Consider the following 27,301-nt stretch of genomic DNA (forward strand, 5'->3'; position numbering starts at 1 on the left):
TTTACCCAATAAATATTTTAACTTAATCATTTTTCTTGCTCATGTTTGTGTATCTTATATGTTTCCCATGAAAATGACTTGATAAAATGTGTAAGGTTTTATAATATAGAAACATATTGACAGATTAAAATACAGAAATGGAAAGAAAATAATAAAATGAAATCAAATAAAAATTTAGTCCTCATAAATACAGGGTGCCTCAAGAAAATGTATACACACATTAACAGCTGATACCTCAATTTTGAAAATGAAATTTATTTTAATAAACACTGACTTTATAATTATTCAAAGTGTGTGTATGTATTTTTGGGGACACCCTATATATAGCTTAAGGATTATAACCAGAATTTTTCAAACTACATTCCAAGGAACACTAGTCCTTTTGCATGTTGATAGTTATGAAATAAAAAAGAAGGATGAGGTTTTAAGATAGATAGGTAGGTAGGTAGATAGACAGACACAGGAGTGAACAAAATTAAAGTCCTATTACAATATTTCTCAGAGCCTTTAATAATGTTAATCTCCATGAGCATCTGTCAGGATTTTTGTTCCATATAAGAAAACCACAGCATTTTCTCAAAGTTTTTTGTGGCACTTAAGGCTAAGACAGATTTCTCTCTATTATATTAGAAAAGAAGGAATTGAGTAATAAAATCCTAAATATCATTTCTTCAATAAATTCAATAGTGTTTTATGTAGATATGGTAATGTTGCATATATAATGTTCTACTAATTTTATATTGAAAATAGTGCTTTATCAAGCTATGTAGACTTTATAGCAGTTTTAGAATTAAAATTATAAAGTGTTAAAAGAGGTACACATTTTGTTTTTAATTTTTGCATTGTTATTTGCATTGTTTTTTATCCGTTACAGTGTCAATTTATAGCATATAAACTCACAAGGACAAAATAATAATAAATCTAATAGCAAGATCTAAACTTTCAATTAAACCTTTTCATACAGAAACACCTAAAAAGCATAGAGGTGACTATGTCTAGATGCCTCCTGTTTGAGAGAATAGGAAACTGGTAATTATGATAAAAATTGAAAAGGGTTGCAAAATAAATTTATATATTTCATTTAGTGTAGTTTTAGCTTTCACAAGAATTCTTACCTTATTCAATTTCTAAATACAAATGTTGACACTGCATTATTTACTCAAATTTTAAAAAGATAACAAACTTACAACCTTATAAATTTATACATAGGTAAAGAGATAGGTAGGTAATAGATAGACAGTAGATAGATAGATAAATAGATAGATAGACAGGTAGATAGGTCTATATGGATTCTATAAGAAAATAAGTTACTTGTGAGGAATTCTCATTTCCCAAACAGACATTTTGAAACATTTTTCATTGGAATGATTTATTGTTTCTTGATTATCAGAAGCAAAATAATAAGTACAAACCAAATTATTTACATTTTGTTTTTTAAAGTTCATTTTTAAATGCATTAGATAAAAATGCAAAATTAGAAATTTATTTTAAGCAGTTATTAATGAAGGCATATACAGACTATAATACTGTGCAGCTATTATCTACAAAGTATTATTGTATAAAACACTCCAATGAGTGACTTTGATGAAACTTCAGTAAAATAAAAAGCATAATTTTCACTGTATACCTTCCCCAGTAGTTGAGGAGAGTAAGGACCGTGTTCCTTTTCCAGGAATTTCTTGTGAGGTCTAGTGGAACCACAATCTCAGATAAGGTCAGTCCCTGAAGGACTGTGCAGACAGATTATTCCTGTGAAAAGTCCATTAGCATATTCAAGCCAGAGGAAAGTATCTACCATGTTAAATGCTTTGAAAAATATACTTACAATATTGAGTTAAAAAAACAGATATCTGCACACCTAACAAAGTATAAAATACGTAGGCCATTTTAAATGAAAAACTATTTCTGTTACTAAATTATAACAGAATTCACATTATTTCACTATGAAATTACTTTATGAAAAAAGTAATTATTATTTGTTTTAAATATTATTAATATTTTATGTGATATTTAATGAAATTGCATTGCCTTTGTACATCTGAATAAAAAGATTTGAGGGGTACCAGTGAGATTTAACACAATAAAGTTTGATCCTTAGAACATTTAAAAACTACATTTAAACCAAAGTTTTTAAAAGTAAATTATTAAATTGTTTTATCTTTTAAATCCTAATTAAGTTAAAGAAAAATGAACATAATTTACAGATAATTTTAACATTCAGGATAGAAATCCTTGCTAAGAGTTATTATGGAAATTCTAAGAGATTCTAACTGCTGACACCATTGTTTTGTTTGGATTATTCCCCAAAGACCAAAAGAAAAAGCTTACAAGCAATTTATAAATGAATATTTCTCTCTTGTGGAGCATTATTTGTTCCATTGAGACACTAATTCTCTACTACTCCTCTTGTTAAAATTAAGCCTTCAGGGGAACTGCATAATTAACTAGTAATATTAAATTTTGAAATAAAGGAGTTATACATTATACTTAGTATTCATCTATTGTTTTCTCTATAAACATTTATTTTTAGAGTATGCAACCTGAAATAAAATAATGTAGCAATTAGGTATCATAAGAGCGGACTCCATATGCCATTAAACCAAAATTAGACAAAAACTTACGGCAGTTTGCTATTTGAAATCATGAGGACTCTATGCTGGAAATTCTTAATGATTAGGTATCTAAGAAATTTGAGACAGTTATCTAATAAAAACATGTTTTGTTGAAAGAAAATTATATATTGTATCCTGAGAATTTTACTGTGTGCTCCACTATAGGCATTAACATCATAATCAGCACTGCCATGGTACTGATAGAAAAAGGTCTTAGTCACCCTGGCTGGTTTGGCTCAGTGGATGGAGCGTTGGCCTGCAGACTGAAGGGTCCCAGTTCAATTCCACTCAAGGGCATATGCCCGGGTGCGGCTGAAACCCTGGTGGGGACGTGCAGGAGGCAGCCGATCAATGATTCTCTCTCATCATTGATGTTTCTATCTCCCTTCTCCCTTCCTCTCTGAAATCAATTAAAAAACAAACAAACAAAAAACCCAAACAAACAACAACAAAAAACAGCAAAGGTCTTAGTGGCCTTACCAAAGTGCTTTCCAAGGAATCTGAATTGTCTGAATTATTTCCAACAGTCTTAAGTTTGCAGTTTAACTTAATAAAAAATATACATGCTTCTTCTGTATAACAGAATGGGACTAGCATTCCAACAAGGTTTCTATTGGGTGATATTGTCTGTCACACTCTGGGTGACAGGCTAAGACAAAGTTTTCTCTAACCTGGTGAACTGCATCACTTTCTCATTGGATTTCCTATGATCAAGCTAACTCATTGTGGCTTGTAAGTAGGCAGGAAAAAACCTTTTGGAGTATTTTTAGCAAGTGTAATGATCTGTAATTAATATCAAAATTAAATTTGGTGCCATGACCTGTTTGGCTCGTTGGTTAAAACATTGGCCCAAGGACCAAAGGGTCTGGGGTTTGATTACCGTTAAGGGTACATACCTGGGTTGCAGGTTTGATCCCCAGCTCTGGTCAGGGGCATGGTTTCAAATAGCAAATTGTCTCTCTCACATCAATGTCTCTCTTTTTCTCTCCTCCTCCCTTCTACTCTCTCTAGAAATAAATGGAAAAAAATATCCTCGAGGGAGGATTAAAAAAATTAAAGTTGGTAAAAATATAAAATCATTTATTTTTGCTCTATGGTTAAAATAAATTAACATACTTTCAGGACAAAGACATATAGGATGTTTAATATGACTGTATTAAACAAAATGCTTCTTTTTATCTTTTTATAGCCAATTGGTGCTTTGAACCCAAAGAGAGCTGTGTTTTATGCAGAGCGTTATGAGACATGGGAAGATGATCAAAGTCCACCCTACCATTATAATACACATTATTCAACAGCAGCATCTACCTTATCCTGGCTTGTTCGAATTGTGAGTATCTTCATTACATTACAATTTGCCTCTAATTCCTCAAAGGTTTTCATGTAAGTAAATTGAATCAAAATAAAATATACTAGTTATTTTTTTTAAAACAAAGATTAGAGACAAATGAAATGAGGAATCCCAAACTCTAGCAAAACCTGAAGCCTTTTTTTTTTTTAAGTGAGGTGTCTCATTTGCAAAATTGGGTTAAGAAGATACATTATTATGAACCAGTTATAAAGGGATGAAACTTCTGGAGTGCATCTTTAATGCCCACTGTTTCCTTTCTCACTGATCGTCACAAACTGACACTCTTCTTTCGTGGACAACTTTTAAAAACAGTTTTTAAATCTTTTGAAGACTTTGTTTTTACTTTCTCTTTCTTCTAAGATTTAAATATATTCAAGTCTCTTTTATGTAATTAATTGATTGTCTCCTTCTATCCCCCCTCTATAAGACCATAAACACCATTTTCAAAAATGGATTCCTCATCTCCCTGGCAAACCTGATGTGGTTCCTGCTGCATTTTCTATCTAAATAAATGGCACCCAGTTATCCAATTTAGATATTTTCCCCTGTTTTACCATTCCCTTATATCCAATCAGATATCACATCAGATAGGTTCTACGAACTAAATATCTCTGCAATCTACCTTCTTTTCTCTATTAACTCTGGCATTTCCTTAGTGCAGGTTCCCATTGTTTTTCATCTAGATTATTGCAAAAACTCTTAACCAATATCTTTGCCTTTAGTATTGCCTTCTTCAATCTAGTCTATTTTAGAGCAGTTACTGGAATCAGATGATCTGATTTTTTATTTTATTTTTTTACCATAAGTAACCAAGGAGTATTCTAATCAAATCTCTAAATCAATGCAATCAATAGTTTTTTCTCCTTACCAAAATATACTTCAGACCACTCTGGTGCATGGAGCTGATTTGCTATAGAAACACATGCTAAAGTAGTATGCATGAAAATGTGCATATGTGGCAGTGCATCTTCTATTTTCAAAGATTTTTTTTTTGCCCTCAGCCTAAATGACAGTATTCTCTACATATTGAGGAAAAATTGAGCTTACTACAAATACATGATATGACTATGTTTTTAGTAACTTGTAAGTCTCTGATAAGTGATATACCACAAACAATTTCTGTTAAAAAGAAGTTTGTTGGAATTATGAATCCATTTAATTGAACACAAGTTTTTTTATTTTTCATAATACTAAACCAGCATAAGAAGTTCAAGTTTAGATTAACTAGTTTATAAGAAAACAAACCCAAATCTTATTTTAAAAAATAAACTCTGTAATTATAAACTAAAGAAAACACAAGACTTTTTTTTATAGATCAAAGTTGGTTGTCTAAATTGTTAAAAAAAATTCAGCTTAATTATGTGAACTTGTTGGTTTGTTTTTTTTTTACTTGAATATTTCAGAGCTAGCACTTTCCTAAGAAATATTTTTTTACTCTAGCACTTCAAAAGTATAAGAAGTTCTATTTCTTTATTTTCTGTTATTTTGGGGGGGGATATGAGATTTATGTAAATGACTTTTACCACTATAAATCAATCAGAACAGAACACCTTTAGTTTATGGGTTGTAATAATTTATTAATAATATCCACATATAGGAAAATACTTCACACACACAAAAGAAGTAAAGGCTTTCCTGAATTACAGACACAAATATGTAGAGATAAATTATGGTTTCTTTACTGCAGTTTCAGCCACGTGTTCAAACTAAACACAGAAGCACAAAAATTTGCCAGTCAAGATCCTCAAGAGCTGGTGTCCTTTATAGTGGACATAAAATATATTCTCATTTAATTTAGGCTCACAAATAGGCAAACAAGAAAACAAAATGACTAATAAATTAGGTTCTCTGACCACCAGGTGGTCAGGCCATAAAACCAAACTCAACCATTACTGCCATTAGTGAGAAATAACTTCTTAAATGTGTATGTTGTAAATGTTATAACAAAATATCAGCAAAGGATGTTAAAAACATAGAGAAAAGGTGTCAGTAAAGTTAAAGTTCTGTTTGCTGTTTCGGATTCACTCTGGAAGCCAAGGAAAAGCAAACCTGGGCTTAAGGAGCCCATGGGCTATGATTCCCAGCCGCACAGGCTGTTTGACTTCATCTAGGTAGTGCACATGCAACTCGAAGAGGGACTTCCAAAACTGTTAGAGAAGGAGATCTTTAGAAAGCGTGTAAACCAGAGATATTCAGCCTGAGAGGCCTTTTCATATCACCTCCTGTCCCATCAAGGACGATTATTGCTGTACTGAACCACTGCCATGCGGGGAGTAAGACACCTCTCTCAAGTATTTTGGAGATTAAAAAAAAAAGTCAGGAACCATTTGTGACAAAACATTATTAAGGAGGGTGTTCTGAGAAATAAATGAGAATATATATTAAAATATATATATTAAATATTAAAATATCTTATATATGATAGTACTTTGAAATATATAAAATGAAATTCAGTGTTTATGTGTAATCAAATTAGTATGAAGTCAGATTTATAAGACTTGTGTGAATCCATAAAAGTACTTATTATTAACAGCTTGATTTCAGTTTATACTCTTTTATTCTTGATAAGCTAAACACTTTCTCAAATAAAAAATCATAATTTAACCTAATGGAATACAAATTTGAAATCGTGCAAGGGTATGGCAGAAATGCTATACACATGTATATCCTATACATGCCCTTTTAGTACTACCCATAGTTGTGCTAAAGACAAAAATATAATGTAAACCACTTATGTAATTTAAAATTTCTAGTAGCCACATTTAAGAGTAAAAAGAAACAGGTTAAATTAATTTTAATAGATATATTTGTTAGCTCAATATATCCAAAGTGTTAAAATGTTATAATTTTAATATTTAACCAATAAAAATTATTAATGAGATATTTTACTTCTTTGGTTAAGTCTTTGAAATCCAGAATTTATTTTATATTCATAGTTCAGTTCTAAATAGCTGTAGTTCAAGTACTCAGTAGTTACATGTGGCTGGTGGCTACTGTAGTGGACAGTACAGATCTATAGGATTGCTTTTATGGGGACCCATTTAGCCAACACATCCTGTGTTGTACTATTGCAAATAGAAATATCATGGTCTAAGCTTACCAAGTTTTTAACCTAATAGTCCAAGGAATTGTGATTTCCTCATCCAATCTTAATAGGAGTTTATGAAGTAGAAAATTCATTAAAATCCATGTTACTAAAAATTTGTCCATAAAAACAAAATACAGGTTAAAGTGTCTGCAATATCTTTACCTTTCAAGCATTTTAGGCCCAAAGTCATTAAACTCATTGTTAGTTTCAGTCAATATATTTAGTATGACAATGATAATAATTTAAAATCCTGATTAACTTCATACCACATTACTTTAAATTAAAAATATTATAGACAAACTACCAGTGAAGTCACTTGTCTAAATCATGACTCTGAAAAGACTCCTTTTCTTGCTAGCACCATTGGGCAAATGATGAATAAACTATTTTAGCAGAGTTTGGAGTTTCTTGATATTAAGTAGTATAAAAGGACACATTTTACTTAGAATGTTTTCATTTTATATCTTAACCTGAACATATAGCATATATAGAGGTTATTAAATTTTATTCTCTGGCCTTAATAACCAATGTACCTTCTGAATTCAATATATTCAATCAGTCTATTCAAAATCCATTTGTCAAACATTTAATCATATTTTTTAGGAAATTACATAGATTTTGCAATGAGAGTTAACTTATAAATCAATTGTTTAAAATTTGGGACTTCCTTTATAAATTGTAGGTTGCTTTAAAAGCTTACCCAAGAGTCTGTTTAAACCATAATATAATTTTTTTTTATTTTTTTAATAAATGTTTTTATTGATTTTAGAGAGAGAGGAAGGGAGAGAGAGAGATAGAAACATCGATGAGAAAGAAACAGCAACATCCATCAGCTATCTCCTGCACTCCCCCTACTAGATCCAGCCTACAACCCAGGCATGTGCCTGACAGGGAATCAAACCTTGACCTCCTGATTCATGAGTCAATGCGCAACCACTGCGCCACACCAGCTGAGCATAAACCATATCATATTTTTAAAAATATTTATTTCTAGCGAAAAATATAATAGAAACACTTTTGCAAATGTTGTAATTAAAAACAAAAAATAATGCTACTGAGTTAAATACTGTTGTCATGTTTATCTTGATTACTGATGTTAAATACATTGCATGTTTACTTAGAGAAAGATGAGGAATTCTTAATCAAGAGCATGGTGAATAGGTTAATTAATAGAACTTAAGAGATTATAAGATACTTCTGGTTTCTTTCCAAAGTGATGTGAGAAAATAAACTTCCGAAGTTAAACAAAGCACAGTGGAAATAATGGTTCCTCCATTTCCCAGAATGTGATCTTGAACTTTCTCAAACATAAAACAGGTTATTTATAATTATTATTCCTACTCTTAAGGATAATAGTGAGGATTGGGTTAACTGAGATACTATAGTGCCAAGCACAGAAAGGTGCTCAGTAACTCTTAGTTCCCTTCCTTTTAGTATTTATTACCTTTCATACCAATTCAAAATATACATCTTTTTGCCCTAACCAGTTTGGCTCAGTGGATAGAGCACCGGCCTGCGGACTGAAGGGTCCCAGGTTCAATTCAGGTCAAGGGCACATACCTTGGTTTCAGGCTCCATCCCCTACCCTGATCAGGGCACGTGTGGAAGGCAACCAATCAATGCATCTCTCTCACATTGATGTTTCTCTCTGTCTCTCCTCCTTCCTTCCACTCTCTCTAAAAGTCAATGGAAAAATGTCCTAGGATGAGGAATAACAAAATATAGATATAGATATATACATATTTTCTTTGATATAGTTATATCCCAAACACTACCTATTACCCATAAATGGGCTTTGTTTAAAATAAAATGAAGTTAAGGAAAGAAGAAAAGAACAAGGGGAGAGGGACTTAAGAAAAGATTCTTATGAGATGACTGAGCAAAAATCTAAGCGAAAAGAATATGCAAGTTGGCTAAAGAGAAGAGGAGCAGGGAACAGAGTAAAATGGCTTCGGATGGAATTATGGTCTGTAACCATTGAAAGGCAGGAAAGTTGTTAGTGTCTTTGCAGGTGGTTAAAGGTTATAATAGAATTCAGTAGGACAGGTACTTACCAGTACAAAAAAGGTTAATTTTATTTTGCAGCACTGAAAAAGGTTTGGAAGATATGAAGTGACCTTGGGGTGAATGTAATTAGGAGAAGGAAGTCTGCCATGAGCCATTGATATTACAGGATTAACCTAAAGTTTTTAAAGCCAAACATGTGCCAGTATTTTAATATCTGAAATTTCCATTCAATATTCATTCATTTGTACATTTGATTTCCTAAGCCAAAAGATTTTTTAGTGTAATAACAAAATATCTAGAAAATAGTTCAATCAGAATATGTTAGGCAAAGAAGAAAAAATTACCTTAAGCTTAACATAGCATTTGATCCTCTACCTTAGTTAAGCACGAGTCAAATAAAAAAGAAAGGCCTTCCAGTGTGCTAGGAAGGTAATAGGGAAGCACATGGATAAAGGTTCTCCATGGCAATCAGAGCTTGAAAAATCAATACTCACTCTTAAACAAATAGGTTATCAATTTCTATTAGTGTACACTCTACCAGTGTAGCAGCTGGAGGCTTTAGGAATAATGAGAATGATATGTCATGTAGTCTGTGACCCTAAAACAGCTGTTAATCAAATCTTCTTAAAAGCTACTTAAAACAATGAAACATGGAATTCTTTAGTGTTCTCTGCTTTTAGGAGCCACTAGATTCATAAACTTCAAAACCAAAAATAAAAATAATTCTTCAATTTCTGATTTCTTTTCACTATGCCCATCTGTACTATTCTTGGCAGGTGTTTGTTAAGGGTTAAAAACCAGGAAGGATCATTTATTTAGGTTGTGGTAGAGATCAGCTTTTAACGGTTGATGATAAGTAAGGCTTTACATGTATAAATGGGACTTTGCTCACAACTATTTAATAGGTTATGTCAGTGGTGGAGTGTTGGCCCAGGAACCCAGCGATTACTAGTGCTAGTTAGATTCCAGGTCATGGCATATCCTCGAGTTGCAGGCTTGATCCCCAAATAGGGGGCATGCAGGAGGCAGCCGATCAGTAATTCTCTCTCATCATTGATATTTTTATCTCTCCCTCTCCTTTTCTCTCTGAAATCAATAAAAATATATTTTTAAAATATCACTGAAATAAGCCTGACCCCTCTAGACTAATCTCTGTCTACTATCTAAAGAGGAAAAAATAAAAAATAAAAATCAGCATCCTAAAATAACAAAGTGGATTCTCAACATACAACTTTTTGGTTAAACTAGTGATTAAGAACTAACAAGGAAAACTATATCTTATTCTTACCCAGCCATACCCCATCTTCCAACACTATCTTTGTTTAGCTGTGTTCAACAAACATATATTCGACACTAACTATGAGCCAAGTGTTGTGCTGGGAACTAAGGATTCAAAGATGAGTAAGAACTAAGGAACTAAGAATCCGAATCTGGAAGAGTTGTCTAGGGAATAGGCATTCTGGGGCTGATCCCAGCAGTGAATAGTTGACATAGTACAGAAAGCTGGTAGTCATTTTTATAACTCTGTGTCCAGTAAGATACATCAAGCTTTCTCAATATTATTTAATCTTATTTAATTACCCCCAAGGTATTGTCATTCCAGTTAGTACTGATGAAGGAACCAAGATGCTTAATACAATTACTTGAGATTAAGTAACTTGTCTAAGAGAGGTAAATGCTTCCACCAGATTCAAACTTAGATTTGTCATATTATATTCAATTTACCATTACTATTTATAGAATTTTAATATTCTCACTTTAATTTAATTTAACGATAAGATACACTGCATTAACTACCTTGTATTTAATAGTGAGTTAAAACTCTAAAAAGCAAATTAATTAGTGAAAGAAATCTCATAATTTTTTATAAGTTGATTTTGCCATTTGTCTCTCATATCACTTAAAATCTTAAACAGTAATATGGAATTCCAGGATGTATATCTAATTTTTACCCCCTTTACCTATACATTGTTATATCTATCATTCTACATCTTTTCTCTTTCATGATATTTTTCTGTCATTCAATAGTGAACATGAAATATTGGTGATACATTACAAATTTATAAAATTGATGACATCTAAGCACACTAAATTATAGGAAGGTACTGAAGAAGATGAATATTTCTAGTTGTTGCCAGACAGTTGGACTTTATGGCTAATAACAATAAGGGAATTTGAAAGGGGCAAAATAATATTTTATGGATATAGAAGAATGAAGAGATTACTAGAATATGTTAAAGAAAAACCCTAAATATTTAGGAAAGATTTCTTAGCATTATTGAACCTAGAAGTGACATCATTCATCCTAGACTTGAGTGAAGAACTGAACCATGAAAAAGGAAATATATATTTATCTTCGTTATAGATAGCTAAGAAATCCTTACTAAGAATGAAAGTTATTTAATCCCTTTAAATATGGAAGCAAATTTAATGACATCAGCAATAATGCCTCTCTCCCAACACAACTATAGAAAAATCATTAGTATTAAATACATTAGGACCTTGTGATAAAGTTGTTTCTTGGTTTCCAACTATGTAAACATGTTTTGGGTGACAGACACTGTCATTGTAAATATGTCACAGAAAACTAGAAGAACAAATTAAGTAGTTTATAGTTTCTCCGAAGAGCTCTGAAAAGATATGGGAGAACTTCAAGCAGGGATTTGTATTTTAAAATGATCATCAGACCATAATGTGGTAGGAGTATATTAGTCAACTTTGATTGGTAATCCAAGATGGATGTTTCCTACTTAATTCCATATTGTCATGAACAAGTGTCAGGATGATTTTCTTATTGTAGTGTTACTACATATGACCTTAGCTGTGAGGAAGAAAATCTGAGTTGTAAATGGCCAGTAGTGCAAAATCACTTATAAAATCACATAGCACCATCATTTTATAGATCAGAAGGCTGAAGCCCAAGAGGCAAAATGACCTACCAAGGTTGCAGAGTGATGTTTACTGACCTAGTCAGGCCCAGACCAGCACCTGCTGATTCCTTGGCATGGTCATCTTTTCAGGACCCTACACTGTTTCCACCTCAAGAGGGTTTCAAAGAAAGTCATATTTTGCCCTGGTTGGTGTGGCTCAGTGGGTTGGAACGCCGGACTGCAAGCTGAAGAGTCTCCAGTTTGATTCCTGGTCAAAGGCACATAGCTGGGTTGCAGTTTGATCCCTGGCCGGCCATGGAAGGAGCATGTGCTGGAGGCAACCAATAAATGTTTCTCTCTCTCCCTCTTACTCCCTTACTTCCACTCTCTAGAAAAATCAATGAAAAAATATCCTCAGGTGAGGAATAACAGAAAAAAGAAAAGAAAAGAAAAGAAAAGAAAAGAAAAGAAAAGAAAAGAAAAGAAAAGAGTCATATTTTATAAAGGACTGAGGGAAACTGTGTTCAGAAGGTCAAATTGTGTCTTTTGTCTTTTTCATTTTCTTTTTTGCTTAGGAACCTTTCACAACCTTCTTCCTCAATGCAAATGATGGAAAATTTGACCATCCAAATCGAACCTTCTCATCAGTTGCAAGGTCTTGGAGAACTAGCCAGAGAGATACTTCTGATGTAAAGGTAGGCTCTTTTACATGTTGACTAGAGGCCTGGTGCATGAAATTCATGCACAGGGGTTGGGGGTGTCCCTCAAACCGGCCTGCATCCTCTCCAATCTGGGACCCCTTGGGGGATATCCCACAGGATTGGGCCTAAACCGGCAGTCGGACATCCCTCTCACAATCCAGGACCGCTGGCTCCTAACTGCTCGCCTGCCTGCCTGCCTGCCTGCCTGATTGCCCCTAACCGCTTCTGTCTGCCTGCCTGATCACCCCCTAACTGCTCCCCTGCTGGCCTGATTGCCCCCAACTGCCCTCCCCTGCTGGCCCGATCACCCACAACTGCCCTCCCTTGCCAGCCCAATCACTGCACAACTGCCCTCCCCTGCCGGCCTGATCGCCCCCAATTGCCCTCTCCTCCTGGCCTGATCAGCCTCCTCCACATGAGGCAATGGAGATGATGGGACCGGCCTCCTCTGCACTGCGCAAAGCCACGGGACCCCCAGGCCTCACTGTGCAGAGTGGCTGCCAGGCCCCGCCTCCTCTGTGTGTGCAGCCATCTTGTGGTGGCCATTTTGTGGTGGACATCTTGTGATGATGTCGCACAAGGGCGTGACACCACCTAGGCTTTTATTATATAGGTATATAGGATATTAATTTAAGTTATACATATGTTGAGCCCTATCCGGGTGGCTCAGTTGGTTGGAGTGTCATCCAGTACACCAAAAGTTTGTTGCTGTTTAGATTCTTGGTAAGGGCACATACCTAGGTTGTGGGTTCCATCCCTGGTCCGGGAGTGTACAAGAGGCAACCAGTGGATGTTTTTCTCTCACATCAATGTTTTTCTCTCTCTCCCTTTCCCTCCTCCCTTCCCTTCTTTCCTCTCTCTCTCTCTCAAATCAATAAACATATACTCAGGTAAGGATAAAAAATACTTTAAAAATATGTTGAAATTCGAATTTTTAAATTTAAGTGGGCATATAAGGCATTGTATACTGCAACTTTGTTTCATCATATTTTTAAATTATGTAGTACATCTATCCTAATAGGAAACTAAAGGAAATAATTTTGAGGTTCATAGAAAATGATTCAGGATTCTTTTATATTATTCAGTTGAGGTACTTTCATTATTTCAAAAAATTCCTACTAATTTAGATAGAATAATCTGGAGGTGGAAAGAAAAGCCCATAAATTGACTTTCCTGCTGTTAACTCAATTTTTGGCCCATTCCATAAAACACAGCAGGAATTGGATTTGTCCTTAATGTGTCATATTGTTATAGCTTGCCCTGCATTGGGTTTATGTAGCCTGGGGCAATTAATAAGGCATTAATGACAAGACCCATTTAAAATGTAGGCTCTTCTGTATAGCCTTAGCTTTTACTTGACTGTGCCTGGGGACACTTGCAACAATACACATTAGATTAAACCAACACACACAAGATATGTAGGAATAGACAGAGAGAAGAGCAATTTTACAGTTCATACTGCTTAACTATTGTTAAATAGAAACATCTATTACTCATTATATGGACTTTTGTTTAAAAAATGGTTATATTCAAAACAATAAAATACATTTGTTCTCTCATTTTTCTCATTCCCTCCTCCCCCCTGATAATAAAATTAAGTGACCAGGTTATTGCACTGGTATATGTGTTTCTTATTTTAAGCCCTTTTATTTTAAGGCAGATTTTTCCCCATTACTGTCATCATACGTGACATAAAAATGTTATAATATCATTCCATTTAGGTTCTTAATCCAACAAAAGCAGTGAATTAAAGTCAAAATTGTAATTTTCTTATTTATGCTTATCTATTGCAAACATTTTTAAAAGGCAATTATAGTGAACTATAAGAAAAGTGGATGGGTACAACTTTTGTTTAGTTCTATTAGTTTGCATAGTGAATGTTAATTTATACCCACAACATATTCACACTTGGAAATAAAATAATTTAACATGTATCCTTACTATGTTAAACTCTTAAGGCCCACATTGTCCTCTTAACAGACTTATAACTTGACTGAGAAATTAAACTCAAAAATCATCATTTAAACTAATTTAAGACCAGCAAAATCAGGGAGAGGGTTTGTTTAATATATAATAAAATTTTGAGCATTAAAAGAAAATGGAGAGTCCATAGGATTCTAGAATTTGCACTGTTCATAAAAAGCATTCAATAAATATGTTATATGGGAGTTAAATATTCTTACCTGTATTTTAAGACTTCCTATTTTAGGTAAGACTATGCATATCTTAATTCAGAGTTTTGAACCATATAGTGGCAAACTCTTTTAACTAAAAATGCCTGTCCACTTCTATTTGACATTCTCAAAAAAAAAAAAAAAAAAAGAGAGAGAGAGAGAGAGAGAGAGAGAAAGAAAGAAACTTGGCTTTACAACTTAATTCAAAGGTTCACCCTCACAAGCCCACACATACATCAGTTAGTCATTCTAATTTATGTATGTAGATAGAATTTTAGGCTTTACTTTCTATCTTGAGCACTTTATTGATGCTTTTGATCACCAAATATCTCATCAAGTTGCATGTCAGTCTCTGATGATCAATGCCCATACTAGAATTTTCCCTCTAAAAGTGCTGGAAGAATTCTTACATGTTCTGAAACTTTTCAGAAACATTTACATTTTGTTATTATGATCTTTGGCTCCTGGGGTGACATCATCAAGGACAAAGACCAACAGTGCTTTGCTAATATGGGAGGTGTTTTATTTTTTATTCTCAAGTAGCCCATGAATACAAACAGGTAGCATCCCTCCACTCCCCGACTTCATTAGTTCATGAGAAGTGCATTTCCCCATCTCAGCATGACATGGATTGCGGTCATTTTTAGTTCTCTGCTGCCACCCTAACCCTTTTATGTTTCATGATAATGTATCTTGAAACATTCCCATGTAGTCCCTTTCTTTTTAAGGCTGCACAATGCATGCAATACAATAACTTATCTTCATGATCTCTTATTGATGGATTGTTTGTCTTTGTAACTCTGATTGTTTCTATTAAACACAAAGTTACAGTAAACATTCTTATATAGACATCTTGATGAACTTTTTGTATCCATGTAAAGGATGATTTCTGTTAATGGGACTGGTGGTTCAAAGGCTATATATACATTATTAATTTTGAAAGATATTGCCAGACCATGGTTCCCAAGGATGATAATTTACTCCATACAACAGTGTGTGGATGTCTCCTTCCCCATGCCCCCATCACTGCTATTATTAATAAACAGCATAACTTTGGCTAATCTGGTAAGTAAAAATGGAGTTGTCTTTGTTTTGGCTTGCATTTCATTAATTATGAGTTAAGTTGTGCATTACTCATATATTTATTGACCTGTAAACTTGCTCATATTTTTTGCCCATTTTCAGTCAAGTCATATCTCTTTTATTGATTTGAAAAAGATCCTTGAAATTGCAAAAAGTTGCATTGCAAATATGACTTCTCAGTCTTTCAGTTTTGCTATCTATAATAATAAAAGCATATTATGTTAATTAGACTGGATGTCCTTCTGGATGAAGCCCAGGCGGTGGAATCCGAGGCAGAGGCGGCCACTGTGGTGGTGGGGGCTGAGCCCCTTGCACAAATTTTGTGCATCGGGCCTCTAGTCTAAACATATAAAAGGTTAATATGCAAAGTGTCCCCTTGGGAGTTCAATGGAAGAACGAGAGTTTGCTCATTTGCTATGGTGTGCACTGACCACCAGGGGTTGGCACGGAACATAGCAGGCGACCAGCGGCGGTGGCAGGGCGATGAGGGCATGAGGGAAGGAGGAGGCGGGGAGGTGGGGAGGCGGGGAACCTGATCAGCCCTGATCACCAGCCAGGCCTAGGGGACCCTACCCATGCACAAATTTTGTGCACCGGGCCTCTAGTATTACTATATTTCAATTATGTTTAGGTTGTTGTTGGTGGTGGGGTGTGTGTGTGTGTGTGTGTGTGTGTGTGTGTGTATGTGTGTGTGTGTGTGTGTTCAAATATATCAATCTTTTCCTTCTAGCGTAAGAATTTTGGGTTTCTCATTAAGAGAATGTTTAAAATTTTTTGTAATACTGGTGGTACTTTGAGATTTTCTAAATTCATATTTAAATATATTGATTAAAGTGTACAATATTTCCCCCTAAAATAATACCATATTTGGCAGGAAAGAATATGTTACCAAGAGTAATAATAGCTTTGCTAACTATTTTTTGCTGAGCTTTCTGTTTTTTATCCCTAAGCTGTAAAACTAAACAGCTATGTGATATAATTGTAAAGAAATGATTTTCCATTTTTAAAGAAAAGTATCTCTACAATATCTACTTAGACAGTCACATAAGGGATAACTAGAGCAGAGTCGAGAGTCGATGGTTTTATTCTGTCTCTCATTATTAATGTCAGTCTTCTGGTGGTAATGAATACAAGCTGGGCAGAGAAGGACTGTTGGTGAAGTGGCCTCTCAGGAGAGAGGTTTGCAGAGTTAAAACAGACCAGTTAGTTTTTACTTTATATCTTTTATTTCTCCAGTATAGTCTTGGTAACAATGACATTCAACTTCGTGAAGTTCTTATACTAATTTTCCTTAATGCATTCAATAGCTGTTATATTACTTTTGAATAACTATGTAGATGTCAGAAAAGGTAGCTGCCACAAAATGACATTAAGGTGACATAGTGTAAATTAATACAGTTAATGGAGGTGTTCACTACTGACTCATTGACCCATTATAAGCTCTTGTGGAATAAACGAATGCCAGGACATCAATCTTTTAGAAAAATGGAAGAAAAGAGATGGCAGTTTTAAAACCTTGCAGTGAATTATATTTGAAAAGTGAAAACATCTGGGTTAGTTTTTATTTCACTAAGAAGCCATAAAATGGTGTGCTCACTCAGCAAAATATATTAAACTGCAATGTCAGATTTGATGCAATAGGTATACAATTATGATAGTGTTAATAGTGGCCTTCTATCATTCTAAGACATACTATCAAGTCCAATTGTCCTGCAGCATGAACTTGTCATAAGCTTGTAAATTAGAAATTATGTTTGAGGATATTTTCTTCTTATTAATGGAATGCACATAATACTATTGACTGTACCATGAGGTTTTAGTATAGCAGTTAAAATAAGCTAGAAATCACATTTACAGATACAAAATGGCCATTACAATATTCATCTTGCCATTTCTTTAATAATATTTGATGCCTTTGTGCACCAATTTTCATTTAGGGGATTTTAAACTACTTTGACTATTTCCTTAAAGAGAAGCTGATTAACAGAAATCTATCAACTGGAAGAGAGTAAGCAGAAGAGCTATTATTATAAGTAGACAGGCTAGTGCATAAAGTACATCTGTAGGAGCACACTTACAAATTATAATAGTAGTTCATTCTTTTTGAATAATTCTCATTAGTTTTCAAATATGCTTTTTTTCTGCTTATTTGATACAGTTCTCAAGATAGTTGTGTAAGATAGCTGTCATTATCTCTGTTCTCTAAAGGAGGTTCACAGATACTAAGTGACATAACAGGTAAAAAGGAAGCCAGTAGTAGCACTGAGGGCTATTGAGTGATTTCTAGTCTTTATCTATTGGCTGGTACACAGATGTAATTCTTCTGCATGATTATATGATCATATCCAGTCACTAAGACTACTTGGAGTAATTGACATTTATTACTGTGTAAATAACCATCCCAAACTTTAATGGCTTAAAAATCATTTTTTCCCTCAGTGTTCTGCAATCAGACTAGGCTTCATCAGGTACAGCTTGTCTTTCATCCATATGGGGTCAAATAGGGTGGCCCGTCTGGGTCTAGAGGATTCAAGATGACTACACTCATGTGTTTTGTGCCTCACCTGAACTGGCTAGAGCAGCTAGAGATTATTTAGGTCTGTCTGTCTCTCTACATCAAGCATGTCAAACTTGCGACCCATGGGCCGCGTGCAGCCCACAACGCATATTTTTTGCGGCCCAGCTAATATAACAGTATGTAAGAAACATTTTAATAAAAATTTCGTAACTCAATTTTTATAATATCCTGTTATACATAATTAATAATAACGAACTACAAGTTTGCTAATGACTGATTACTATACTAGTAATCGTGTTGCATTCATTTCCCTTAAGGCCTTATGCGCAGGCACACCATTTCTCTCCACTAATACTAGCAGCAAATATTTTAGCAGCCAATTGCTATGTCATTAGTCTTGTACTGACTTGTTTGGTGTGTGCAACAGGAAATATTTCTCTTTTGGAGAACAAGAAAAATAGGTTTATTTGCATTACACTTATTAATTTGTGTAGTTATTCAGTGTCTGGTAAGTTAATGTTCAAGAAAAAAATGTTAATTTTTATTAAAATGTTCCATTACTTTATGTTAACAATTACTCATCTATTTCAGCCCTTTGTATTCAGCCCTTGGTATCTCTATCAAAATAAACCTGCCTTTCTATGAAAATTGAAGCTTTTGTTTTTTTGCAGCCCACATACACTTAAAGCTTGTTTATTTGGCCCATGTTAGCATTTGAGTTTGACATGCTTGCTCTACATGATCTTTCTAGCAAGGTAGCTGCACCACTTTATGTAGTAATTGGCTTCTAAGGGGATGAAAACAGAAGCTGAAAGGTCCCTGAAGTCTTACACTTATCTGGAAGCCCTGCAGTGTCAGTTTGAAATAAGCCAGCCATATTTCAAGAGAGGAGACATAGACTCCACCTCTTTATGGGAGCAGTGGTAAAGTGGAAATGCCAAAAGGCATGTGGGGTGGAAGGTCTGGTGACAGCAATCTTTGAAAAACTCTACAAGTCACTAATTTAAAACAATTGTAAGTTCAACTTTGGTTTATATCATTCAATTCAATCTGTGCATTTAGACAAAACCTAAATCTGAAGTACACACAGCATAAAAATAGGTCTGATTAGCCGAGGTAAGTCTGTCTAATATATTTGATTAACAAATACTTTGATCATTTTAAAGTCTACATAGGTATTCGTTTGAACAGATATTTGAACTAACAGAGCTTTTTACTAATCACAGATGTACTTTTGTACTGATAAACTCAGCCATAATATTTTTATTTGCTTCTTTAAAAAATCAGAGAGAGAGAGAGAGAGAGAGAGAGAGAGAGAGAGAGAGAGAGAGAGAGAGAGAATAGCTTCTAAAGAATAGCTTGGGTAAAGCTATTAAATGTATTGTTTCATACACATTACCCCCATTTAATCCTTTTATTTACACTGTGAGTTAGATGCTATCATCATCACAATTTTGCATGAGAAACTGATTATTTTCAAGAGGTTAAGACACTTATAATAGCCAAGATCTGTAAACAGTCCAAATGACCATCAGTAGATGAGTAGATAAAAAAGCTGTGGTACATGTACACAATAGAATATTGTGCAGCCATGAAAAAAGAAGAAACTCTTACCTTTGTGATAGCGTACATGAACTTGGAGATTATTATGCTAAGTGAAATAAGCCAGTCAGAGAAAGACAAATACCATATGATGTCACTTATATATGGAATCTAATGAACAAAATGAACTGACAAAAGAAAGACACTTGGGCTAGCCAGAAGTCTGTATTTGAACTCAGATCTCTTTGATTTCAGTGCATATGAAGTAGCACTTCCCTGATAAAAAAAGAGACAGCTTCACAACTGCCTACCCAACCAGACTCCCCATTAGCTACAACTAACTGGTAGCTGTGAGGTAATTCTGCTTTACTTAACACAATTTGAAAGCCATGACCTTCAATATTTTTTATCACTATTTCATGCCTGAAATTCAGGGTATGATAAATTATTGATTCATTTTTCATTCCACAGATATGTATTGAATACCTATTATATGTGAGGCCACTTCTTAGCAAATAAGTGATGAGCAAATGAGCAAGATAGACAAGATCCCTGCTGTCATGGGATTTCCATTACAGTGGGACATGGAGGCGTAAATAAAACAATAAGCGCTGTGCAGACAAGTAAAATGAAGTCATATAGAATTACTGGGTTGCTGTTTTAAAAGGTGAAATGTAGCAAATGGGAGAGCTGGGACCCTGGATTTAAAGTGTTTGGCTTTGATTTCTGGCTTAACCATCTATTTGTAGCATAAGCATTATCAGATTACTTAGCATAACTCTTTGCCTCAGTGTTCGTGGCTATAAATAAAGTGAGAAAAATAAGAATACCTATCTATGAAGTTTTTGTGAAGATCAAGAGAAATGCAGAAAGCACTTGGAATAGTCCCAAGACATAGTAAGATACAAAAACAAAACAAAACAAAACAAAAGAACATATAATACCTGCTGTTTTAAGATTGAACGAGCAGAGGTCATGTTTCAGCTGATTCTTGTCTCAGAGCAGGTGCAGTACTGTCATCTTCTCAGTACTGCACCTGTTGAATGTCAGAGATGAGACTCTCTTATTCATTAGGTTTATTTTTAAAGATAAGTGATTTCTAATTAATATAAATGTGAGTGTAAGTTCACATTTACACATTAACTTTTAAATTTTAAATGCCATTTGAAACAAGATTTAAAAACATTAAGACTGAGGCATAAATTGTGCACCCACTCGGCTGCTTCAGTGACTTCTCCTAGACTTTTTGCGATTTTACTCGCTTTCTCTTCCCCTTTATAAAACTTCCCTGGCTTGGGACTTCAGGGTTCAGACAGTTTAATTATTTTCTGATCTTTTCTAGGAATCTTTCAAATAAGCCACACTTCAAGAATGTGTTCATTTTGCTTTAAAAATGTGTCTGTTTTGTGATTGTTCCCACTATTAGAAATCTGAGGGTTTCTTTGTCCCTTCACACATCAAGCCTATTTCAGTTTACACTAACATCTTCATTAACACCCCAATTTATGGCCATATTCTGAGTGGCCAGATGCGTGTTGGAGTAGAGAGAAAGTCTCCTGTGGGGGTCCTCCTAAGGCTATGGAAGTGCTGCTTCTTCGTGGCTGGCCCGATTGAAGTCCTCCCAAGTGCTCCTACTGAGTGCTCTTCGTGCCACCATTCTGAACAGCCCTTTCAGCTTCGTTTTGTTCTGTCTGACGGTGGCTCTCCGCCCCCTCTTTCTAGAGTGCTTGAATTAAAATGAAATAAGTCTTGCTTCTGTCAGTTCTGCACTTTGTGTACAATTGTGCTGGCAACTTTAAAAACAACCTTTTCTAAATTTAAATTTAACTTTTTATACTTTTCTAAAACTAGAATAACCAAGATAACTTTTTTAAAAAACTGCAAAATCTCCCCTCCAGAGTAACACATCTTGTTTCCAGGCTCCTCCTGCACCTTTATTTAATAAACTGCTTCACTGGCTTTTTCCTGTCTTGAAGCATTCTCCCAACACAGTCCCCAGAAGATTCCTACTGATATTAAAATAACTTATCTAATATCTTCAGTAGTTTAATATTTAATGAGCACCTGCTGTATACAAAGTATATCACCAAGAACTATGGGGGAATTCAACAATATATAAACCTCACAAAATAAGGCTTAAAATCTGTTTTAGCTCAAAGTTTTGTTAAAATAAAATCTAGGCTTCTTATGCCTTTGTGAATCTAATTCAATGATATTCAGTGAAATACTATTATAATGGTAAGTAACCACATATTTTATATGACCCTATTGCATGGAAAGAATGGAAAATAATATGTGAAAAATATTAGAGCACTAAGAAAGTTAAAACTAAATTGAGAGTCTTTGGGCTGTTTTTAAAAATACACATGCTGCTTATCCACGTGGATATATACCCCTCTCTGTCCTCAAGGAATCTTATATCGTCTAGTTCTAGAGATAGGACGTGAATACAAACAACATGAAAGGCAGTAGGGGAATCCCTGACTTCCAAGAGCCTATTACACCCCAACCAGCAGCTACATGGGCTTATATTCCTTTTCCTCCTCTGACCACTTGGGATGCTATTGCTATTTAGTGTTACACAAAATGGGTAATTTTCAAATAGCAATGCTATTTATCTTCTCTACATCTTTTACCAAATAGTGAGAGCAAGATCAAAAGAAAATTGTATGTTTTATCTTAATGGATTGAAATAACAAGTTAACACTGATTATCTTGGTTAGCTTGGGCTGCTGTATTTTACCATAACGTAGGTAGCTTACGAACAACAGAAATTTATCCCTTGCAGCTCTGGGCCTGTGTCAGGGCGCCCGCACGGCCAGGCTATGTGCCTGGTGAGAGCCTGTTTCCTGGCTCAGATCCAGGGCCATATTCTTGCTATGTCTTCACACGGCAAAGAGGAGCACGCTCTCTCAGAACAAGGACATGACCTCATCCAATGCTAATTACCTTCCAAAGGCTTCAGCATTTGAATTTTAGGGAAATAAAAACATTCTATTTGTAACCATTATGCATTTCTGATTTGAGTACAAATATATGAGAATAGCAATGATACTTTACTTCTGCCTCCTAATTAGAGACCACACACCTTTACAACATTGTTTCTTTAACGCAATATGATACTAGCTGTCATGCTTACCCAGCCCAGAAATTGATTCCTTATAATCCTTGCTGATCTAATATTGCTGAAGCATCCTTTTACCCCTGTCTTACCCACTAACGAAGCTATATGTTTGCTTACCTATTAGCTTTCCTTTCAGCCCTCCTCAATTTCCCTTTTAACATTCAAGTCAGTAAAAACTGACAGAGACTCAGATATGGGACCTGCCTGCAGGCTCTGTCAGGGAAGGCTCAGCAAATGAACAATGGTTTCTGTGAGCACTTCTGTCTGGAAGAAAGCTACCCCTGCAGCTCTCACTCTGATGCCAGACAATTCAGTTCCTCACCATATGTCCCTGGTGCTTTTCAAAATGCTGGCCTAGCACTAGAGCTCAGAGAGAATAAGTTCGAGTAAGTCTGTGCCTTTTAAAAATAACTCCTTGGACTTCAATAGCCTTCTTTCTCACTCAGCCACAATCCCACTGGTTTTCCATAGCCAGATGTTATGGAGACTTCTCTTCCTGGCACTAGAACACTGGGCTGGGGGTTTGGGTGTGGTGCTGGGACCCCTCGCTCCTCAGGTAGAACCTCCACAGCTGAGATAACCTTCCTGATTGTTAACTGCCACACTTGGGTATGGAACCGGCCTGTTCTGTATCTCTGCCCTTCCTACCAGTCTCTATGGGACTTGTTCTTTATATCCTTAGTTATAGGACTTCTGTTCAGCTAGATTTCAGGTAATTCTTAATGATGGTTGTTCTGTAGTTTAGTTGTGATTTTGATGTGGTTGTGGGAGGAGGTGAGTACTCAGTTTAGCTACTCTATCATCTTGACTGAAAACTTTTGTGTATGATTTTTTGGGGGAGTCGGGGGGGGGCTGAAGAATCCAATTTATTTGAAGAACTCAGTATCTGGTAGTCTTCAAAAATGTGATATGTATCACTAGACAAGACCACAGTGAGGTTTGATTATACCACACAAATAAATGTCCTTATGCTTTTCACAATATATTTTAAAGTTAATTTAATTCTCATCTTGGTATTGGAAAAGATCAGTATTTTTTTCATGGTATAGATGGTATATATACATAACAACTTCAGTGGTTTTTCTGTTTTCATTTTCTCCAGTTGCTATATAAAAAAGCAAAACAAACAAAAACTTTTAGGGTCATAAAATCAGTTCATTTCGATATCAGATTTATTCTCCAGTGACAAAAACCACATGTCAGACTTTGTACATCAACCACATTTGCCTTGATCCCAGTTGTTAATATCTTTCTTATATGCAGGTAACACACGTTTTCTTTGAATCCAATTTATTAAGAACTTACTATTGAGGTGTCATGCATTAAACATGTAAAACTTATTATGTTGCATATTATCTCTTATACCCACTGTTTATTAGTGGGTATAAAAATAATTTATTTTGCAAAATTACAAAATAAAACTGAATCTCTTTATAGAAATTATGCATTGTAATTGCCAGTATAGTCAGAAAAAAAGTAGGAGACATGATTTTTAACCAATACTGACAAAAACTTTTTTTTAATTTGAATATTTCATTAATAATATTCAGAAAAGTTTACTAAACAGCATAGACTTGTAAATATAGCCTTATATATTTCTTTACTAATGCTATTGTGAACTATTAGTGATTTTATAACTCATTTCTCTTAACTAATTTGTGGCAAGATAAGATTAAAAATCTTATCTTATCAAGCAAATTATTCAAGAAAAATGTTTGTCTTCCTAGATTCTTATTTAAATAAAATTAAGTTAAGAATAAAATAAATTAATGAAATATTAGATTTAAATAAATTATTTAATTCCATTTAGTTAAATTATAAATTGATAGTGTTATTCAACTGATTTTTAAAGTGGTTTAATATGCTACATTTTTATTTTGGGCAGGAACTGATTCCAGAGTTCTATTACCTACCAGAGATGTTTGTCAACAGTAATGGATATAGTCTTGGAGTCAGAGAAGATGAAGTGGTGATAAATAATGTTGATCTTCCCCCTTGGGCAAAAAAACCTGAAGACTTTGTAAGGATCAACAGGATGGTAAGAGAGATTTTGTTTTTGCTTCAGCAGTCACCAAAAAATAGAAATACTCTGTAGTTTTGTTTTGTTTCTAACTATTAACAAATTGTCATTTAACATTTATAAGTATAAGGTTAAAAATTTAAGAGGAAAAATAAAACATTTTACTGTTGTCTTTTGACACCATTCTCTATTGTAGAGTGGATATGCCTTTCATGAGGACTAATAAAGGAATGCTAACTTAGTTATATTTGCTCTCTTAGGAGAAGACAATCAGATGAGCATCTGTTCACTAATATAACATATTCTAAAATGCTTAAAATAAATCCCACTCCTTATTTTTCTCTACTGACTAAATATGCTTTCTTTTTCATGCATAAATTATTCAAAACAAAATAATTTAATTTAGAACATATTTATATGGAGAAAATTATAAGCTGTGAAACATAGCTTAGAGTGTAATATACTGACTTTAAGAGAACACCCATCTAGACAACATTCTTTGGGAAAATGTCATTACTTTTTAAATCTGTATGATAGATGCCTGGGTGTATATGTAATAATCTAAATGATTTTAACATGCTTTAAAGTCAGGTCCAAACTAGTCACTTAGGCAAGCAAAGTAGCCAAAAATTGTTGGATCACTTTTTCTGTGCTCATTCTGTTGAATTCAATTGATTGAACAAAAGTTTTCATATGGGTGCTAATTAATAAGTGCTAATAGGTGTATTGGGAAGAGTATAAATTAGAGTTTAGAAATTTTCTGCTCTTGAATCTGATCTCTGTAATTTACTAGTTTCATTGTCCTGGGTAATTGAGAATATCTCTTTCCCTCACATTTCTCATCTGTAAAATGGTGATACCTTGTTAAAAACCATTATTTATCATAAAATTCATTTGCTTTCAGCATGCAATTTAATGATTTTTAATAAATTTAGTAATGTGACCATCACTACAATCTAATTTTAGAACATTTTCATCACCTCCATGATCCCATGCTCACCTCAAGCCCCAGGCAAGCATTAATCTACTTTCTATTTTAATAGGTTTGTCTTTTCTAGTCATTTTATGAAAATAGAACCATACAATATGTGTTCTTTTGTGTTTGATTTCTTTCACTTAGCATAGTTCTATGATTCATCTGTGTCTTAATGAATATCGGTACCTTTTTCTCTTTTTGCATAGTAGTGTTCCATTGTATGGATAAACCATATTTTGTTTATCCATTTATCAAGTGATGAACACTTGGGTTGTTTACACTTTTGGGTTATTATGCATAATACATTCACATACGGATATCTATATGGACATATGTTTCATTGCTACCTAGTGGTGGAATTGATGACTTGAATGGTAAATTTATATTTAACATTTTAGGAAATTGCTTAACTGCCTTGCAAAGTGACTATAGCACCTTACATTCCCACTATCAATGTATGATGATGGTTCTAGTTCCTCTATATCTTCATGACTGTTTTTTGTTGTTGTTATTATAGCCATTCTAGTGGGTGTGAAGTAATATCTCATTATAGTTTTAGTTTGCATTCCATTAGTGACTAATGATGTTTGAGCATCTCTTCATGTGTTTTCTGGATGTTAAAACACTTTTGGATATATTTTAATAAAACTTTAATTCATGATTCATTTTAGATACAACCTTTGTGTTCTTCATTACTGAAAGAAGTTCATATGCCCTTTACTAATGATATGCCTAATTGAAAGTGAAAAGGCAGTTGTGCTTCTAAAAAAACATCCCCAGAGTAGCATCGGACAAAGAATTTTGTGGATGGTAGGGAAAAATAATAATTATTATGAATGAGAAATCATCAAATAATAATTATTAATATAAACTAGATAAACAAGACCATGCACTCTTGACAAAACCTGCAGAAAATTCACAATGCTTCATTCATCTAGTATGTTAGAAGGTAATGCAATCCAACTAAATAAACTTTTCAAATAAAAAAAGTTTATATTTTTATAGCTACATGAGAATTTTTAGAAATATTGTTGTAGTTATTTTTCTAAAATGTATTACTATTGGTTCTCTAACCTCTGATGCAAAAGATTAAACTTCTTTTTCTTAACACAAGTACCCATTATTATTCCATGAAGTGATATCATCCTATACCTATTGTTTTTCTATTCTTCTTCTTTAGATTGTCGGCTGTCACCACACTTTCCTTGAATAGCCAGACTATTAGAATTTGTTGC

At 34.1% G+C, this 27,301-nt stretch overlaps 1 protein-coding gene across 5 annotated transcripts in view; it reads left to right on the plus strand.

Annotated features, from left to right (window-relative positions):
• NBEA (neurobeachin) overlaps positions 1-27,301 on the plus strand; it is an 873,840-nt gene that overhangs the window by 774,423 nt on the left and 72,116 nt on the right. For all 5 annotated transcript variants that reach the window (XM_079778900.1, XM_079778901.1, XM_079778902.1 and 2 more), the window contains 3 exons: positions 3,802-3,942; positions 12,504-12,623; positions 24,956-25,108. In XM_079778900.1, the coding sequence (XP_079635026.1) occupies positions 3,802-3,942; positions 12,504-12,623; positions 24,956-25,108 (414 nt within the window). The remainder of the gene's footprint in view (positions 1-3,801; positions 3,943-12,503; positions 12,624-24,955; positions 25,109-27,301) is intronic.

Source organism: Cnephaeus nilssonii, assembly GCF_951640355.1.
Source record: "Cnephaeus nilssonii genome assembly, chromosome: 8".
Classification (NCBI taxonomy): domain Eukaryota; kingdom Metazoa; phylum Chordata; class Mammalia; order Chiroptera; family Vespertilionidae; genus Cnephaeus; species Cnephaeus nilssonii.